The sequence below is a fragment of the Miscanthus floridulus genome, chromosome 4, assembly GCF_019320115.1.
Source record: "Miscanthus floridulus cultivar M001 chromosome 4, ASM1932011v1, whole genome shotgun sequence".
In the NCBI taxonomy this organism is placed as follows: domain Eukaryota; kingdom Viridiplantae; phylum Streptophyta; class Magnoliopsida; order Poales; family Poaceae; genus Miscanthus; species Miscanthus floridulus.
The window spans coordinates 84059221-84073633 of NC_089583.1; the positions used below are offsets into that span (position 1 = coordinate 84059221).

The following is a 14413-nucleotide window of genomic DNA, read 5'->3' on the forward strand; positions in this document are numbered from 1 at the left end:
GAAGAAATCAGAAAGTAAGTGCAGATAGCAATGAGTGCCTAGAGGCAGGCATCAGAGCCAGGAATGAATGTTACTCCCTCTGTCCGTGAATACAGGGCGCCATTCCATTTTCACCAAGACCAATAAACGAGTTTAATGCTGTGGCTTCCAAGGAGAATGCTTCGGCTCCGCGTCTAATTAACTAGCTGTCGCGCATGCGTGCATGCATCAACGGCAAGCCCATTCACTCTTCCGCGCGCCAAAGCAACGGCACGGACTATTCCCTTGCCCTGCGCTGCATGCATGCAGATGGATTTTCTTTCCCGTTGGAGCGACAATGAAACTGCAGCACGACGCGTGCTAATTTCTCTCGCATGTAATGGGAATTTCCTTCCTTGGCGCGTGCCTATTTAGTCCCTTGGCGCATACCAAATTTTCATTGGCGCTAATGGAAATTGATTTGAATGTGGCGCCATGGCCTGTGCCTCCGGTATGTTCCTCCTATAAATAGGGGAATGCTTATTCACAGTGGACACCACACATCTTACTCCTCTAATCTTCCCTCTACTCATAATGCCCGGTCTAGATTTGAATCAGCCTATTGATTGGGATGAAATTGAGGAATTTGAAGGAGGCGTACTAGATTTGGACTATGATTTCCTTTGGGACCCCAGCAATGAAGGTACTCATGGTTTCCATTTCTATGTTTCAATTATGTTTTCATGTGCGTCTTTCCAAGTGTAATATTTCGGTGGCATCACAGGTGATGGCGATGACGACGAGATCTACAATGACATAGCTGATGGCACGGATGAAGTTGGAGCTGAAGGAGAGGCCGTGGCTCAACCTGAAGCTGGAGAAGCGGACAACGGTGTACACGCCATGGACCAAACTGAAGAAATGGACAACGGATGGCGCAGACACAGAGCACTCGAGCACGGCCGAGCTCCTTCTGTGCCCTCTGATGCATGCGCCAAGCAATGGCGAACTGCTGCCTTGCCTACGCCGCAGCAGCCTCCGCAGATGCAGTCACCTCTGTCATCTTTGTCGCTGCACAAAAATGTTAGATTCTGCACTAGTCTCACAGAAGAAGATGCTGCTTACTCATGCAGCTAGAAGATGGCCACTAGAGAAAAGAGGATGCATCCATAGAACTTATAGTGCTTGCCTTCGTATAGAAGTAGGACTACTAGTCTCGCTCGAGAGAACATGCATGCGCTGTGAGTGTAATGGCCAGCTACATGCAGCGTGGGAGCCGAGGAGAAAGGCGACGCAAGTTAAATGCTGTATGCGCGCGTGAACTGCCGCCGCCCTGTATTCCCGGACTTGAAAAAAAAGCAGTTACGCCCTGTATTCACGGACAGAGGGAGTAATATTAGCCCCCTGGTTAGTTGAAAAGCAGCTGCGCTTCCACTGAGGTGCCAAAGCAAGATGACACAGCGCTGCGCTTCCCCATGGATGATGTCACTACTCCAATGACATCAATTGAGCTACATGTTCCAAGGGGAATGACACAATCAAGGTCGCTGTCGGTGTTTTTACTCCTCCAGACCCTACCAAGACACCAAGAATCTATGGGGCACCAATACAACCTGGATATGCTAGGGTCATAGTGGATAAAGTGAGCAAAGGTTATGAGGATCTAGCTCTTGACATTCCTGGAGGTGATGGAGAGAAGACTCTAGGAGAAGCAGAGATGGCATATATACTATGGCGCAAGCGCTACATCATTATCCCTGGGACGTCTGCTCCACCGCCAGCAGACATTAGGTGCGGACAAAAGTTAACAAAACAATTTTTTGATAATTTTCTATGGGCATGACTAATAATAAGCATTTACTTATATCTCATTATTTTTTGTACTCACAAAGCAGGGCCTCCGCCAACTAAAGTCCAGCTGTTGCTTCTCCCGACCATCATAGTGCTCAGGGCAATGATGATGCTTTTGAAGGTACTGCTGCATCCCCACCATCTCTAACTCCTCTGCCGCCTCTAAGGAAGTCCACAACTCCTCCGCCGAGGTCTCCAACGCCTCTGCCGCCTCCAAAGTCTGCACTGCCTCCAAGGCGGTCTCCAACGCCTCCCCCGTCTCTAAGGAAGCCAGCCCCTAAGAGGTCCACCCCACAAACGAAGCCGTTGCCCTGCCCACCGGCAAAGAAGTAGAAAGCAAATACTCATCCAGTTATTCCCCAAAAACTATCTTATGAGAAAAGTGAACATGAATTAAAGGATACAGTACAAAAAGAAGTGACAGATTTCTTTGAAGGTGCAAAACAGGCACGACGAGCGAGGGAGAACCCGGAGCCATCATACTTCTTCCTACCTCCAGATCAGCTAAGAAAGAAGTTGGAACAAAAAAATAGGATTCTCTTAAGAGCGCCGCGAAACAACCGATATCGGACTATGATCGCTCTCTCACTAAGTCATATGAGGCGGCGCAAAAAAAGAAGAGAGTAGGGAAAGGTGTTGCACAACTCGGATAACAATCGCAACAATCAATCCCCCCATTGTCGTTCCTAACGAATATGGTTCAAACTTAAACTTAGTGGCAGAGGTAAGCGGCTATGAGTCGTTTCTTCGGTTTTATGAGGAAACTGGTTTGAACCTTGCCGAAGTGTTCGCTGAAGGACCATCTGCTCCGGAAGTGGATCCTTACAAGAAATTTGTACCAGGCCAGAGTCTATACAACCTAGAGAAATTAGGTGAACTGGGTATGCAAATGTACCTGCTAAACGGGTGGTACATGTCGGCGTCTGATGCGGGACAAATCTATCTTTCTGTCGGAATTAGAAACTACCATTACTTCCGTGGGAATGACATTATCTATGTCGAGCTTGCAGAATTACACCAACTATGCCACCTGGACTCTCTCGACAAAAGTCTCATTAGCTACTATTGTCTGTAAGTGTGATTATTTTCTACTATATTCACAATTTCTTTATTATATATTCACAATATATATATATTCACAATTTTCATGTTTGTAGATATGAGATGACAGAACTTAGAAAGAGAAAGGATAATGATGTTGGGTTCGTTGATCCATATGTCGTATACAAACACCCTAACCCCCCGAAGGATTATAAGCCTCAACCTTAGTGAACCAACGCGACAAGGAGATACTCTTTCCCTACAACTTCAAGTGAGTGTATTATAAGTAATTAATGTCGATCATATATATGGGACATCAATATTTCCTTAATAGCTAGTTACCTCTCTCTCTCTCTCTCACACACACGCGCGCGCGTGCGCGCGCGCGCACACACACACACACACACACACACACACACACACACACATATATATATATATATATATATATATATATATATATATATATATATATATATATCTGTGCAGCAATTACTGGATATTGATGGTCATCGATGTGGCCAATAGTAGATTGAAAATCTTAGACTCGTTGAGAAAACCGCAAACGGAGTATCAAGACATGATAGATATTATACAAGGGTAATTAATTTAGTTTCTCTATAACAACATATATATATAATGGCGCCGATCTCTCAACAATTATTAAAGGTTAAATTATTTTTTTATTTTATTGGAAGCAGGGTTTGAAAAAGGTTCATTGAGGAACAATAAATGAAATATTGCAAAGCGCCACTAGGTGTAATCACACACAAAGTAAGTACTATAACTACACATTTATATTCAATTAACACCATATGATAATTTTAATTCACCCTAACTGATTTTTTTTGTCGTAAAAGTGGGTTCTAAGGCAGGAGCAGGGTAACAACTACTGCGGATACTATGTTTGCGAGTTCATCGTGGCATACTCAAAGAGAACTCCGGAAGAGCAACTCAAAGTACGTATATAAATACTTTTTTCTTTATATTATTTCGATCATATATTTATAATTTCTTTATTGCTCTCATTTGTATAAGTAATTACATGAGCAATACACATACATATATATATATATTAATACTTTTTTCTTTAACTTTTATTGGAGACTGAATGGTTGAGGAAAAGAGTCATATGACTTGACCAACTTAAAGCAATTCGAGAGACTATAGCAGGATTTCTAAATGACCAGGTCATCAACCCCAACGGCGAGTTCTACAATGACTCGAACGAAACGTGAATGCCAAATCTGGAGGAGTGAATTGCTAAGGACATAAACAATTTATATATCAAACCTTTGTAATATATATATATATATATATATATATATATATATGCACATATTATATGTACATAAAATAATGTGTGTATATATATGATCATCATATATATATGCATGTACGCGTATATTCGTTTGTTATTTATGTACAAAGTTCGAACGAAAACTTACGCGTGCGAAGTACACATATATATTAGTATTAGCAGCGTATTTGAAAATGTATTTTAATATAAAAACTAATCATTAAATGAAAAAAGAAACCAAAAATAGAAACCAGAAAAAGAAAAAAAAAGAGGGACATTTAGTCCTGGTTGGTGTTTCCAATCGGGACTAAAGGTCCTGCCCCGTGACGGTCCCTGGCCAGGCCTGGAGGCCCTCTTTACTCCCGGTTGGTGTTTCCAACCGAGACTAAAGGTAAAGGTCCCCTTTAATCCCGGATGTTAAGCCGGAACTAAAGGAGGGTACTTTTAGTCCCGAATTGGTGCTCCCGGTTAAAAAACCGGGACTAAAGGGGTTTCCCAACAGGAAGAAAAAAGCCTTGCTGCCCCGTGAAATATGACCAATTTAGGAGGTACATGTTTTTTAATAAAATAAAAAAAATTGAATTGAAGAGGATTCAAATCTGATTGGTTGGATGGATCGCCACACACCTCAAACCTAACTAGTTGACACTTACTCAATTTCTGAATTTATAAGATATATAATAGCAACTGGAACCACACTATCATCAGTTATGAGAGTTTCCTAGAACATGGACCAGAGAAACGTCTTTCACCTTCTGTTTTATTTGCACGATCAAATCATGAATACAGACGGAGTACTGCTTCACTAATATTGTCCGTTTGTACCGCCTAGAGGTCTATCGATGGCCACTGGCCAGCAATGAAAGCCACCACTCGATCCATCAGCGCGACCGCCTCGTGGCTGCCGTAATCATGGACGAAGAAGCAGTGTCCCTTACCTTGTGACTCGAACCACTGCAGCTTCCCGCTCCAACCGCCGGTCCTCACGGCGTCGCAGTACGCTCGGCCCCTTGGCGCCCTGGGATCCTCCGACGCCGTGGAGACAAACAGCTTCTTGCCTGCCAATTTCGCCAGGCCCGGCGCACCAGCACCGGCAGCCATCGGATTAATCCTGGGGTCGTCCGACCCATTGCTCGCGCCGGGGAAGATGACCGCCCACCTCTTCTTGTTAGCTTCCCAGAACTCTTTTGCTTCGTCTTCCGGCCTCTGTTCGCCGCAAAACGAAGGGTGGAGTAGGATCACGCCTTCTATGCGCACCGAAGCAGGCGGCGGTGCAGCTTGCAAGCCGCCGTTCATGCCCGCGGCGACGGCCATGTTGTGGGCGATGTTCGCGCCGGCGCTGGCACCGCCCACGAATACCCGGCCGAGGTCGCCGTGGTCGGACAGCCAAGGATCCGCGCCGGACACCGCCCAGTTGAGCGCGGCCCAGGAGTCGTCGTAGGCAGCAGGGAGCGGGTGCTCAGGCGCGAGGCGGTAGTCGACGGAGACGGCGACGACGCGGGCGTTCGCGACAAGCGAGTTCACGTAGCGGTGGAAGTTGCGGTCGCGGGATGAGCCGACGATGAAAAAGCCACCGTGGAAGAAGACGAGGATGGGAAGCTTCTTCGTCGTGCCGCTGTTGTCGGACCCCGATGACGTCCTGACCGTCTGGATGGATGGAAGGTACAGCCTCGCGGCGACGCCAGTGGCGGCGTCGATAACGACGTCTTTGGAGGTGACTCCGGTGTCCGCATCGAAGCCGGCGGGCACGGTGCACCTGCCGCCGGTACGCTCGACATGGCCGTCACTGAATAATCGGAAGAAAAGGCTCTCGAAAATCACCTCCGCGCTGCCAGAATCCATTGCTAAGTGGCCAGCAGCAAGTACTCAGTCGACGTAGCAAGCTGCGCGGCGGCGGCGTGCAGCGGGCTAGAACCAGGGGCGGACACAGCGGTGGGTGGGGGTGGGTGGGCTGGGTGTGTGGTGGTGGGGTGGGGGAGCTCAAACCCTCCTTACTCATTTCGCAACAGTGAAACTCTATGGAGCGCCATAAATTTATAAATAAAATTCTATAACATAGAAAGAACAAGACTTAAAATCAAACAATAGTATTATTCAGCCCCACTCAAATATTTCTAGCTAGAACAACCAGGGCCAACGCAGATATGGGCCTTGCTACTCCCTTAGCTTCTACGAGGTACTCAACATGGGCCAAATCACAACCATTGACATTTTTAGAAAAATAAAAAATCACAGCCATTGACTTTTTTAGAAAACATAAAAAAATAAAAAATCCTGGAATCTCAGCATCACTGACGCAATAAATATTTTTGTCCCCTCCTTCCTCGTTTGCACCGACATGATGATCAGGTAGAGAGAAAAGAAACCCCCATGAACGCAAATACGGATTTTTTTTCTTTTTCTTTTTATTTCAATTTCCATAAGTAAGTTTGAGTAGCAAGAGCATAATAAAAACTAAAAAGCCAATTTCATTCCTACCGCTGAATCCACGATCAGAACTGTGAAGAACAAGAACTGCACCGCTTCCATCCTTTCGTTACATCTAAACAACTTTCATGCATGATAGAGCAGTTAAATACATGTTTTTTTTTCAAAGTTGTCACACCCCATGGAAGTTTCTGTCACGTAAAAAAAACGTTGCAGGTCACCGTTTAAAAATGTTGTGGATCACGTTCTGTTTTCATAAAAGTTGTTACATCTCTAGATTTTTTTATAAAATAAATATATTAGAAGAAAGACACTTTATATTTTATCCGCACGTCGCATTACATTAAATAGGAATGTTAATAATGCATGTATATTAGATCTAAAAGGGATATAGTTTTCCTACTTAATTTCTTCTACTACCACAAGGAAGTAATATGTGGTAATTAACGTTTAGATCGACGGTTTATAGTAATTTCAAAGTACCATAGCAAAACTCCGCATGCACTACGTCATATAATATTTGTAGGGGTGGCTCTAGAGGTTTTGTAGGACGGTTTATCCAGCCGCCCCTATCCAAACGTCTCTATAAATCATGTATTTATAGGGGCGGTCTAGAACCGCCCCCTATAAATCGATTTGTAGAGACGGTTAGTGTTATTAATCGTCCCTACAAATCGATTTGTAGAGGTGGCTGTATATTGAGCCGCCCCTACAAATCAATTTCCACAAATCACGAAAAAAGGACAAAAAATTAGCAATTTTTTTAATCCGAGGAGGTTCCCATCGACAGCCACACACCCATTCTATGGTTGCCGGGATTCGAACCTGTAACTTCTCTCTCGCGCGTAAACTCCTCTACCACTGCACCTCACGACCACTTGTGTCTGCAATCCATTTTGGTTCCCCACATAGCATAAATTTATTATTTGGGGCCCTAAACTAATTCAAATGAAAAAGTTATCAACTACAAAGTTTTATAACTTTTCGAGATCTACAACTTTCATTTTGATAGTTTCTCCATCCAAGGTCACTTATAAAATTTAAATTTCAAATTTAAAAAATTCAAACGTAATTTTCCATGACAAGATGATTTCAAATGAGAAAGTTATCAACTACAAAATTTCATAACTTTTCAAGATCTATAACTTTCATTTTTACTGTTTATCCATCCGAAGTTGTTTAAAAAATTAAAATTTTAAATTTTTGAAAATTCAAACATAGTTTTCCTTGACAAGATGATTTTAAATCAAAAAGTTGTCAACTACAAAGTTTCATAACTTTTCGAGATCTACAACTTTCATTTGGTTGTTTCTCCATCCGAGGTCGTTTACAAAATTTATTTTTTTGTGCTTAATTTTTAATACCCGGCGTTTATTTGTAGGGGCAGTTCAATATTGAGCCGCCCCTATAAATCTGATTTATAGGAATGGCTGATAACATCGGCCGCCCCTACAAATTTATTTATAAGAACAGCTCATTTGATAACTATTTATAGAGGCGGCTCAACAAAGAAAGGGAGACGTTGCCACAAATTATTTTTATAGTAGTGAGGTATACAAAATTGGCCACAGAAAAAATGTTGTCCACCGAATATGTTCCTCCACCGAATGGGGAGTACTACCTAAGAAACATATTCATTGTCCAAGTCTCGTCGACACATCATTTCTTTTTGGGGAAATTGGCTGGTGGACACCGACAGTGGTGGTCGTTTGCTAGCGAACACCCAAAGTGAAGCTGTATGCTAAAAGACACTATGGTTTGTTGTAATTATGCCAGAGAACACCACGGGCCGGTTTTCACCAGTTGAGGAGAGAGAAAAATTCAGTTTGGACATCTGGTGCCCCTAAGCCACGTTTGGGTTTGGTTGGACCAGCTAATAACCGGCCCCACCCTCCGCCGGCTCATCCAGGAGTGGTGCGTGGCGCACCGGTCCATGGGCGTAGAGCGCATCCCGGTGCCGAAGCAGCCTGCGGACCCGGACATGGTGCGCACCAGCTTCAGCAGGTGCTGCACCTTGCGCTTGGCGCGCTCCAAGCACCCGCCCTGCACCAACATCAGCAGCTGGCTCATGGCACCCGCCCAGACCGCCTCCACCTGCAGTGCCTCGCACCCGCCCACCACGGCCACCAGCGCGCCCGTCGCGCGCCCGAACATGGCGCACACCAGCGCCGCCACGGCCGTGGCCCCGCCCCCGACCCCCGTGACCACGACGTCGCGCCCACCCTCGGCGCGACACAGTTGATCACATGCGGAGATGTCTGGGTTTTAGGCATCGGATGTCGCAACTTGCTCGAAACCCACTCAATTTTTTATCACAGCCTATACATGGGATGAAATGACACCTCGACAAGTTTCATGAATTTCGGACTTCGTTTCCATTTTATATAATTTAAAAAATACTTTACACGCAAGTTCCTCACCGTGTTCCGTGAAAACGATGCGCCAAATTTGGCATCTGTCACTGGATACGGTGTCACACCACATGCAATACCATGAATATGATTTTTTGAATCACTCAATTCCAATATTCGATGCACCTGCTGTTCAAATTTGAATTACCGGGAAGAATTCAAGTAAATGAAATAAACTTATTAAATATAGCTAATAAAATAAAAAAGCTCCAAATTTTAAATATGTCTTTTAAATATTATTGTTAGCCACCAGAAAAAAAATTGGGAAAAAACAATTTTTTTGTATTTGCCGAGAGCCTCAAAGGGCTCCCGGCAAAGAGTTTTAAAAAAAAACTTTGTCGAGAGCCCGAATCTGGGCCCTCGGCAAAGGCCCAGTCCACATAGACCAGGCCAGAAAACCCTAATGGCCCACTCAGCCCTTCCTCTCGCCCGCGCGCCCCGCATCCCCTTCCTCTCGCCGCGCGCATCCCGCTGCCGCGGTCGGTCCCCCATGCCGCCGCAGCCTCTCCCCTGCCCCTGCCCTGTCACCGCGCCGCCGTAGCCCGCCCCCGCCCCATCCCCGCGCTACCGGAGGTGGCCCCCGCCCCATCCCTATGCCGCTGGAGCAGCAGCCCGACCCGTCGAGCACCGTCGTCGTTGGGGCCAGCGTCGTCCCCCGCCTCGCCCGGTGGTCGGGCACCGCCGCTGCCCCCCCGGCCACGCTCGCCGATGGCCCACCCCCACGGGCCAGTGCGTCCCCTAGCCGGCCCCACACGCCCCTGGCCGGCCCCGTGCGCCCCTACCGGACCGTGCAGAGAGCATTTGGAGGAGGAAGGGAGAAGAGAGGAGAAGGAGAAGGGGAGAAGAAGAGGAGCAGGGGAGAAGGGAGGAGGAGGGGAGAAGAGGAGGAGAAGGAGAGGGAGAGGAGAAGGAGAGTAGGGGAGAAGAGGAAGGGAGAAGAGAGGAGGGAGAAGGAGGAGAGAAGGAGAGGCCGACTGACCGTCATGCCCCCACGTCGTCGTGTCACGCCGAGCGATCGTCGCCGTTTTCCCCACGTCTAGCCGAAGACGAGGGTGATCCCGACTCCGCGTCACCCGACTACACTGCCACCCAAGGTAAAGCCCCCCTCCCACCTGTTGCTGGCCTTCGTGCCATTTCTGGATTAGTGGGCCTTCGTGCCTTTTGTGGATGTGTTGGCCATCATGCCATATGTCGCTATGTCGGCCATCGTGCCGAAATTGTGGATGTCGGCCATCATGCCGTCTTTTTCCTTGTAGGTTTTGGAAGCCTCCCCGTACAGGGGAGGTTCTGCCGAAATTTTGAACTTATAAATTGTGTTTCTTGTTTTGTAGAGAAGAGCCTAACGAAGGGGACCCGGAGTACCCCGAGCGTCTTCCTTCGGGTCTGCCTGCACCGTGTCACCTCTCCACTCCACCGCCACCCTAGGTATAAGCCCTTTGTCTGTAACCCTAGCTAGATCACGTAAACTAGTTAGGCGTCTCCTGTCCGAAAGAGATACGGTCGTAGGTATGCAGATCTCTACATATCTGCGACCGTATCTATTTCGAATTGTCCACGTTATTTGGACAGCCCACAGATGCGTAGATGGTTTAGTTTGTATGGTTCGGTCCGGTCCGAGATGGGGTTTCGGCAGCACCTCCCTGTTGTTCTTTGGATACACACTCTCCCTTCTAGGACATGTATCGGGAGAACAGCGGGGATGTGCTGCCGAAATTCTATCTCGGATTGGAGCGGAGCATGAAAACTAACCTCATCTACGCATCCGCGGGTGGGATTAGGACCTATCCCTACCTATTAGATAGTAGGCAAGTGGTGCATATGCTATTGATGGTTATATTACTCTGTTATATATATGGTAGATGATGGATAACCGTGATTGGATGTACAAGGGCCGTCGTAGTCAGAACCAGGTCACTCATGAATGGATATAGAAGACTGAGGATTTCTTGGACAAAGCATTTGGTGTGGGTGCTCAAGTAGCGATAGAGGTGTTGTGTCCCTGCAGCGAATGTGTAAACAGGAATAGGAAAACCAAGAAGGTCATTGAGGAACATCTTTGCAAGTTTGGGTTTATGCCAGACTATACCCGGTAGGGGACCCCAGCTAGTCAGACTACCTTGCTCACTCTGTTGCCCGCCTTATCTTGTCATGGCATGACATTTTAATGTCTTGTGCGGTTTGCAGTTTTAAAAGTCAATGCCAAGAAGCATCTGGAAAACATGATGAAAGATCATGACGGCTGGAAGACGTGATGCCTAAAGATCACTGAGGATCGGGACACATGGAAGAACCGGTGTCAGGAAGTGGCAACTAGCATTTTGCCCGTCCTCGACCTTATCGACCCAGCACTTATAGAGGAAGTGCCAAGGACGCCGCAGCTCGGACTAGTCAAGAGATGCCGAAAGGCATGGGGATGGTTCCAAGTGTTCGTGAAGGAGGCGGGTGAGTACACAGGCGCACATGTGCTAATCATGGTGCGTGCCCACTACCCCCTGATCGATCTTAAGTGCTTGGAGGCTGGGTACCCGAAGGAGGTAGATCAAGACAAGGCTGAGGAGCTTCGGATGATCCAGCTAGACCTGTCTTCAAAGATAATTGGCGACATTAACCTGTGTGGAGGTGGGACAACACCTGTACAGGGTACTACATCAACAAGTTAGCTGGAAACACCATCAATTGTGAGCCAACCGGTGAAGCCTGTGGTCTCGACTAGCCAGGCATCGGCGGGGCCATCCTCTTTAGCTCGACCAGTACAAGAGTCCCCGAGACTCGAGCAGGATGTCAGAAGCGATGAGCAGCAGGTGTCGTGTGCCCCGACTAGCCAACAGGATAGGCTAGAGCTGTAGAAGAAGGACATAGTTGTGTTATTATAAACTTGGACCTCTTCAGGCAAGCTTGTAATAACGTAACTGTATATCATCATAAGCTTGTTTGTTTTGTATAAAATGTATTTAAGCTTGAAACTCGTGTTGGTGTAACTAAGTGAGAACATATTAGCGTTCTGTTTAGTTGTACCAGTTTACTCGACACGTCATCCTAAAAAGTTTGTACGGCCCTGATTTGCCATGTGGTCGGAGTGTGAGGTGCGTGACCTATGCACACGTAGACGCGGACAAGTCAAACCAGGGGGAACTTGTCGATCACCCGTAGCGTAGAGAGCGGATCCCATGCACGCTTTGGGAGGAACCGGAGACAGGGCCTGCTCTGAAAACCCGGGAAGGAATGGTGGTCGGCTTTGACTGGCTAAGTTAGAATAACCATAAAATTCGAAGTGACACATCATAGTGGTCAGAGAAATCATAATAGCTTTATTGAGTTAAATCAAAAGTACAAGAGGAGTATATATCTCAGTAGTTAAGCATAGAAATGCCTAAGCTTGTCGATGTGCCATGAATTGGGTACGTCCGTACCATCCAGGTGAGCTAACCTGTAAGACGTTGGTCGTGTGACTTCCTTGATCATGAAGGGCCCTTCCTATGGTGTTGTGAGTTTATGAACACCAGCCTGATTCGTCTTCCACTTTAGGACCAAGTCCCCGACCATGAAGAACTGCTCTTTAACGTTCTTGTTGTAGTACCTACGCAAAACAGCAAGGTATTTGGCTGTATGTACACAAGAATCGAGCCACTTCTCTTTTGCACTATTCACTTCTAGCTCCCACACTTCATTGACCTTGCCTTCGTCGAAGTTCTCGACCCATGCTGATCTGAAAACTATATCTGCTGGGAGGACTACCTCAGCGCCGTAAACCATAAAGTACGGTGAGACGCCGGTGTTACGACTGGGCTAGGTTCTGAGGCCCTAGACCACAGCTGGTAACTCTTTGAGCCATCTTCTGGGAGCTTTGTCATTTTCTCTATACATCCTCTTCTTCAATGCGTCCAAAATCATACCATTTGCCCGCTCGACCTATCCATTAGCTCTAGGGTGCGCCACCGAGACGTATTTTTACTACTATGCTCCTTTCATCGCAGAAGTCCCAAAAAGCATTCCCGGTGAACTGAGTACCCAGATCAGTGATGATGCTGTTGGGTATGCCGAAGTGGTGGATGACCTGGTCGAGGAACGTGATAGCTTTTTCTGAGGATGCCTGTACCAGAGGCATGTACTCTATCCACTTAGAAAATTTGTCGATCAGGACAAAGACACATGTAAATTTCCCAGGAGCCAGTTTGAAAGGCCCGATCATATCTAGTCCCCAGCATGCGAAGGGCCAAGAGGCTGGTATTGTCTGGATCTCATGTGCTGGCATGTGGATTCTCTTGGTGAAGAACTGACAACCCTCACAATAGCGGACTAGCTTCTCTGCATCGGCTACTGCTGACGGCCAATAGAACCCTGCTCGGAAAGCCTTGCTGACCAGCGTTCTTGAGGCCGCATGGTTGCCGCAGGAGCCAGAGTGGATTTGGTCCAGGAGATGTTCGCCATCCTCCTAGGTTATACACTTCATCAAGATTTCCTCCTTTGCATTCTTTCGCCATAACTTGCCATCGACGAGCAGATACTGCTTACTACGACGCATCAGGCGCTCGTTTTTTTGTCCAATTAGTGTAACCGCTGCCATCTGTTAGGGACTTGATGAAAGGTACTCTCCAGTCAGGCTCATGAGTGGCCGGAGGTGGCTCGGTGGTGCTCGACGCCGGAACCGTAGCCACCAATTGCTGGTCTAGAGGCTTGTCGACCATGGAATCTTCCTCTTCGATGGAAGGCGTGAGCAGGTCTTGGACGAATACGCCATGTGGGACTTTGGCTTGGGATGATCCTAACTTTGATAGCGCATCTGCTGCTTGATTTTTGTCCCGGACCACGTGTGTACTCGATGCCATAGAACCTGCCTTCCAGCTTTCTTATCGATTTGCAGTATGCATCCATCTTTTCACTGGTCGTGTCCTAGTCCTTGTTGAGCTAGTTGATGACCAGAGCTAAGTCTCTGTAGACATAGAGATGTTTAACACCGAGCTTGACCGCAATGCACAAACCATGTAGGCATGCTTCATACTCGGTGGCGTTATCAGATGCTGGGAAATAAATCCTAAGGACATACCAAAGCTGCTCCTTGGATGGTGACACGAAAAGGACTCCTACTCCTGCACCATCGATGTTGAGAGAGCCGTTGAAGTACATCTTCCAATACTCATTGGGCCCCTGAGAGGCAGGCGTGCTTAAGTCTATCCACTCGACGATGAAATCGACGAGTGCCTGAGACTTGATTGTAGTATGGCTTGCAAATTCCAAGGAGAAGGGGCATAGCTCCATTGCCCATTTGACAATGCGCCCATTCGTATCCTTGTTGCTAATGATGTCTTGTAGAGGGTACTCAGTCATGACCACCACACGATATCCGTCGAAGTAATGTTTCAACTTTCGGGATGTTATCAGTATGGCATAGATCAATTTTTGAATCTATGGGTACCTAGTCTTGGAT

At 46.9% G+C, this 14413-nt stretch overlaps 1 protein-coding gene across 2 annotated transcripts; it reads right to left on the minus strand.

Annotated features, from left to right (window-relative positions):
- Positions 1–1865: 1865 nt before the first annotated feature.
- LOC136551908 (tuliposide A-converting enzyme b1, amyloplastic-like) lies at positions 1866–6087 on the minus strand. 2 transcript variants are annotated; one of them, XM_066543437.1, is made up of 2 exons: positions 5089–6087; positions 1866–2120 (listed from the first exon to the last, which is right to left on the minus strand). In XM_066543437.1, the coding sequence occupies exons 1-2, from the start codon at positions 5990–5992 to the stop codon at positions 2071–2073; spliced, it is 954 nt and encodes a 317-aa protein (XP_066399534.1). In that variant the 5' UTR covers positions 5993–6087; the 3' UTR covers positions 1866–2070. The 2 variants fall into 2 exon arrangements, with proteins under 2 accessions (XP_066399534.1, XP_066399533.1); XM_066543436.1 differs by lacking the exon at positions 1866–2120 and having other exon boundaries at positions 4802–6087.
- Positions 6088–14413: the final 8326 nt, after the last annotated feature.